Source organism: Oreochromis niloticus, linkage group LG7 (genome assembly GCF_001858045.2).
Source record: "Oreochromis niloticus isolate F11D_XX linkage group LG7, O_niloticus_UMD_NMBU, whole genome shotgun sequence".
Taxonomy (NCBI): domain Eukaryota; kingdom Metazoa; phylum Chordata; class Actinopteri; order Cichliformes; family Cichlidae; genus Oreochromis; species Oreochromis niloticus.
In genome coordinates, this window is record NC_031972.2 from 5,016,203 (window position 1) to 5,022,202 (window position 6,000).

Here is a 6,000-nt window from a genome sequence, read left to right on the forward strand (position 1 = left end):
TATTCCTCCCACTGCCTCAGTAGAGCAGCAAACATCATCAAGGACAGCTCCCACTCTGGTTTCCACTTCCCTCAGGGAAGCGCTACAGGTGCATCAGCACAAAAGCCCACAGGCTCAAAAACAGTTTCTTCCCTGAAGCCATAACCACCCTGAACTCACACATGCACCGATAACACAGCCCCCCCCACCCCAATTTGTTTTCTTCCCATTTCCTCTATGAACCACCACTGTGCAATACCAAATTCTATGTGCAATAACCCAACTGTACATACACAACACTATTTATTATTACATATTACTTTTTTAAAACCGGCTTGTATATTTGTACATTTTATATATATATATATTTTTCCCTCTGTTAATACTGTCCATATGTATATAGTGCTGCCCCGCCCCAGCATGTTTGCACTGAGTAGGAGATGTTCTGTATTTCATTGTACAACCGTATAATGACAATAGAGGCATTCTATTCTAAGTGACTGACACAAAAAAGAAAACTTTACCAGACAAGATTAAAAATATTTTAAAACTGGACATGTAAATGATGTTTACTATTAGGTCTGCACTTTACATAAGCAGAGATGTTAAAATTAATAAATTACTTGAAGAAAAAAAAAACTTCTATACCAGAGCAATGACTGAAAAAACAATATACAATAACACAGTACAGACTCAGTATCCACTAACCTATTCAGCTACTTGTTAATGCAAATATCTAATCAGCCAATCACACGTCAGAAAAAAAAAAAAGTGATTTAAGTGACTTTGAAGGCAGCATTGCTGTTGGTGACAGATGGGCTGTTTTACCTTTTTCAGACACTCCTGATCTTCTCAGATTTTCTCAGGAATTTACAGAGAATAGTCCAAACAGAAAAGCGAAATAAACATTTCCCTGGGTAAAAATGCCTTGTTGATGCCAGAAGTCAGAGGGGCATGGCCATGCTGAAGGCAAGAGGAGTTCTAAGCCAGTTTCTCAACCCAGCCCATCTGATATCAAAAACCACAACACATTTAAAGTCAATTAAAAGTCGCCTTTCTTGCCCGTTCCGATGCTCGCTTTGAACTTTGAAATGAGACCACTTGGACAGCGGTAATGATAAATAATTGTGAATAGGACATGTTTACAGAATTTAATGTGGTTTTTATACAGCACCTAACTAAGTACTCCAAATTACACATCAGACGCCATTGCTGCTGCCCTTCACTATTCCCTCTCCCATCTGGAAAACAAAGACTTATACATCGAAGTACTTTTTGTTGATTACAGCTCCACCTTCAATACAGTCATCCCTTACAAACTCACTCACAAGCTGGCAACACTCTGTGGCTGGCTACTGGACTTTTTGACTGGCAGGCCCCAGTCCGTCAGGATCGGCAACAGGACTTCAGCCAGCATTATTACAAACGCTGGCGTTCCACAAGGTTGCGTCCTCAGTCCCATCCTCTACACCCTGTACACCCACGACTGTGTCACCTCCAACAAAGATAACATCATTTTGAAGTTCGCGAACGACGCTGCAGTGATTGGTTGCATCACTGGAGGGGAAGAAGCAGCTTACAGGAGAGAGGTGGCCGGACTGGTGTCATGGTGTGAGGACAACAACCTCACCCTCAACACTGATAAGACAAAGGAGATAATAGTGGACACGAGGATGAAGAGGAGGCCTCACCAACCGCTGTTTATCCGGGGCTTGAAGTGGAGAGGGTGAGCAGCTTTAGATACCTGGACGTCTACATCTCTGAAGACCTCACCTGGACACCGAACACCACACAGCTGGTCAAGTCCAGAGGAGAGCTGCCTCCATCCTCAAAGACCCCACACACACCCAACACGGACTGTTCACACTTCTGCCCTCGAGACGAAGGTTCAGAAGTGTGAAATCCAGAACATCCAGACTCAACAACTCCTTCTTCCCCACTGCTATCAGGCTCATGGACAGCTGACCTATTTTTGAACAGTAATAATAACTTTTGCACATCAGGTCATCCTGCATATTAAGCTCATTACTCTTTTACACACATCTCTGTTTCACACTTCAATATTTTGTCTTCTTTTTGTCTTCATTTATTTATTTGTACTATTTGTATTTTATATGTTGTATTTCTATTGTATATATTAATCAGCATCTGTGTGTGGACAGCAAAGAAAGAATTTCATTGCACAGAGAAATGCCTTTTTGTTCTTTGGACACAGGACAAGAAACAGTTTGAATTTTGAATCTTGAAATTAAGAACCTAATATCTGTATTTTCCCAATTTGATAAGACATATTTCAGTACTCCAAAACACTTTTATTAGACCGCCAGCATGCTTACAAGTAGTAAATCCAGGTTAGTGGATCATAATTAAACATAACTCTGTGGCAAACGCAGAGTTCAGCAGGCCATCAAGGAAGAAGTGACGTGCATTTCTGCAGTGTAAAGATGCACAAATCATTTTCTCCTTAATCTACAGTCACACAAAGCGCCAGGAAAACCTTTGGTGATGTTCTCAGGTGATTCTGACGCTTACTTCCTCGTGATGTCCTCCACACCATCAACCCTCTGTCCTCCTCACAGCTTCTTCCTCAGCTTGCCTTTCTTATGGCCACCCCTTCCAAAACCTGACTTTTTCACTTCTCCGAGCCACTTTTTGTTCTTGGAGCGGAGCTTGCTCATCCCCCCGCCCTGCAGGAACTGGTGCTTCTGCTTTTTCTGATCCTTTGTTTTCAGCTCCGAGCGTGCTTTGTGGTCACCGGAGCGCTGTACGTTTGGACCTCGTCGGCCATGGCCACGACGTGGGAGAGGCACGACACAACAAAGAGGTTGGAGGTTATAGCTTGCAAGGCTGGAAGAGTGACGTTAAGTATTTACTTTTAGACTTGAGTTAAAACATGGTGGCTGATGGTCTATATTTAACAGGCAGACGTGTTTGTGCTATTCATTTTGATGCCGTCCTACCTCTTGCTGGCTTCCTGCCTCCTCCGCCTGTTTCTCCGTCTGATCCAGATCCTTTATCATCAATCTTGTATTTTTTCTTCCACTCCTCATAACTGACATGTTGTCAAGTGATACAACATCTTCACAATACAGCTTAACATTGTCATAGGAGTAGAGAAGAGGGTCATTAAGAGCAGCACACAGAGAAGCTTTTTGTTGGAAGGATACAAGTTCTTCCTGTTCTTCTTGTTACTGATAACCTGACCGCTGTCTGTTTTGATCTTCTTCTTCTGGTCTTCTTTTCCCGTTTCTCTCACAAAACGCTTCTTCTTACGGTCCCTAATAAAACAAGGGGGGAAAAAAGACTTTAAATTATAGTTTTAAATGACCATTTTATGGATATTGAGTCAAACATAGGGAAATTTGTACCATTTCATCATTTTTTTCTGCTGGTTAAGGCGATCGCCTTCATCTCCCATGAGATCAAGGACATCTGAAGAGGCCTGCTGTTCAAAAGCACTGCCCTCTCCACCGAGACTCGACCTGTCGACGCGTAACACAGGACAAAACAGCATAAAACACAAAGCCATTCACATTTTTTAAAGAAACAGATGCAACAGTTTAATGCCTCACCCTCTCTCAGAGTCAAAGTCTTTAGGTCTGTAAGGGATATAATACTCTTCATCTTTGCCTGACTGCCTTTTTATCTTGGTCTTTGGTCGTTCGTCACCATCTTCCTGCTGACCTCTTCTTTTACCACCTACCACCTCTGAAAACACCCCCTGGTGGAAATGGAAAGATTTACATGGTACAAAGTGACAAAACATGATACAGAGATCCTACTATCTTCCTCTTCTAGTTTGTATACATCATCAGCTACATCAAAACTGCATTTTATTTTGCTTCATCTCCATCAGACAGCACAAACAACTTTCTCTTTTTGACTCAAATATTGGTTTTGAATGAAAATGATGAAACAATCCTGGGTGTTTATTCAACTTGTGAGCAGGTTTCTAATCCACCGTACTATTATTATTGACACTAGTACATGTTCTTGCTGCTGGCGAACTAATACACTTAAGAACATAAAGCAAAGCAAAAAAGTGAAAAGTAGGTCTTGCCTATATAAATAAACATAAGACAATTGTGAGACTTTGACATAGTAACATCTGCAGTAATATTTACACCTCTGATGACATCTCACAAGCATAAGCTTTATTTTGAAACCAAGATTGTTTACACAGAGTTTGTAATTGCAGAGAAATACTCCATTTATTTTGGTCATTTCATTCTCGAGCAGGAAGCTCACCTTTTTTGTTATACCCTTTAGATGAATAGAGAGTTTTTTAATTAAATACATATTCTTTAAACAATGTTCCCTCTTATAAAAAGTAGGATAATTTTAAAAAAATTAAATAAAACAGAAAAATGTCTGTTTTTCTGTTGTCTGTTATATAACATTAGGTATGTTCGTGGCAATTAATTTCTTAATCAGCTAAACAGGTCATTTAAGAAACAGTCAAATATTAAGTTAAATTTGAAAACAGTTTAAAAAAAAAATATCCCCATTCCAAAATTTCACATGACAATCTCACTGGCTCACGGAGTGATGATGTCACAAGGTCGCCTTAAGAACCTTTAATCCTTTGAAGTTTTTTCCATAAATAGGGGTGAGACACAGCTATTCTTAGTTCGTTTCTTCGCAGCATTTGTGTTTGCAGCCTTCAAACGTTCACCACAGAAAGTTTTGGAAAGCTTTTCAGAGTCGTCGTGTTCAACCTTCAACATGTATCCAACAAGACACCAACCAAAACAAAATGAACACGCCGCTTCTCCTTCCTGGCGTGGCCGGCCAATTTCCCCAAATGACCTCTTATCCATCCAAAGGGCATTACATGACAGTAGGAAGGAAAACTACCACCTCCAGAATAAAATTCAAAAAACTGAAGAAGAGAAACTTCAACTGGAGGAGAAGTGTAGACAGATGGAAGCGCAAAATAAAAACCTGGAGGAAAGACAACAACGCCAGCCCAACATAGAAATTATTAATGAGGGCTGGGGAATCAGGTTTGGACAAGCCCGAGAGCAGATCGTCTTCCTGATTAAAGAAAACAAGCAGAAGACGGCGGAACTAAAGGAGATGTCCAACCAGCTTCAAGACAGCAAAGCTACTGTTGAGAAGACAGAATGGGATCTCCAATATATGGACCAAATGAATCAGCTGCTCCAAACAAAGTTCGATGAAGCTGTGAAAAAAAATAAAGAAATCCTCCAACAGACGGAAGAACAGGAGACAAAGCAAAGAGACTTGCAGCACAAACTCAAAGTCACGGAGGAAAAATACAGAATGCTGAAAGAAAAGTTGGATGAAGCACTGTGCCAAAATAAAGTCCTTCTTCAAGAGAAAGTGCAACAGCAAGAAACATTGAAAGAAGAGAAACGTATTGTCAAAGACTTTGAGGGTAAAAATCTAAAACTGCAACAGTTTTGTAATGAACTGAAAGACAAAACAGGTGAACTAGAAGGGGAAAAGGAAAAACTGGACAAAAGATGCTCACAGATGCAGAAAAGGATCGATCACATGGCGAGAAACAACTCAGAGCTCACTAAGGGGATATTGTTGGAATACAACAACTTGAAGCGCAAACACACTGAAATGCAGGCGCAAAAGCAACACCAAGACAAAATACATGACGACCTGCAGCGTACTCTCCAAGACATCCACAGAAGAAATGAGGAGTTAGAAGACATGTACAAAGAAGTACAAGAGAGAAATGCAGACATGCACAAGGACAAGCTAATGCAGGAGGCAACATCCAAAGAACTCAAAGAAAAGCTTGAAGAAAAACAAGCAACATTAGAAGAGGTGGAGCAAACATGCAAGAAACTTGACAAGCAAAATGCAGAAACAATCGATCAGTTGAGAATCCTCATCCTGGAGAAAAAGGCGCTTGTGGAAAAGTCCATGAAAAAGAAGAAAAAATGCTTCCGCTTGCCCTGGAGGAGGGACTCTACTGCTTCACCTGATGTAGCCTCGTCTTGCTCCACCTCTGTCCTTCCCCCAACCAGTCCCGGCAGTTGA

General features: G+C 40.9%; 2 protein-coding genes across 2 annotated transcripts; one reads left to right on the forward strand and one right to left on the reverse strand.

Moving 5' to 3' along the window:
• Positions 1 to 2,259: 2,259 nt before the first annotated feature.
• LOC109202974 (ATP-dependent RNA helicase DDX54-like) lies at positions 2,260 to 4,293 on the reverse strand. Its single transcript, XM_025909208.1, has 6 exons — positions 4,228 to 4,293; positions 3,552 to 3,700; positions 3,348 to 3,461; positions 3,147 to 3,257; positions 2,940 to 3,031; positions 2,260 to 2,826 (listed from the first exon to the last, which is right to left on the reverse strand). Exons 1-6 carry the CDS (start codon positions 4,276 to 4,278, stop codon positions 2,708 to 2,710), a joined length of 636 nt encoding a protein of 211 aa, XP_025764993.1. The 5' UTR covers positions 4,279 to 4,293; the 3' UTR covers positions 2,260 to 2,707.
• Positions 4,294 to 4,572: 279 nt separating this feature from the next.
• LOC109202972 (tropomyosin-like) lies at positions 4,573 to 6,000 on the forward strand. The gene has a single exon (XM_019361982.2). The coding sequence runs from the start codon at positions 4,705 to 4,707 to the stop codon at positions 5,998 to 6,000; it is 1,296 nt and encodes a 431-aa protein (XP_019217527.1). The 5' UTR covers positions 4,573 to 4,704.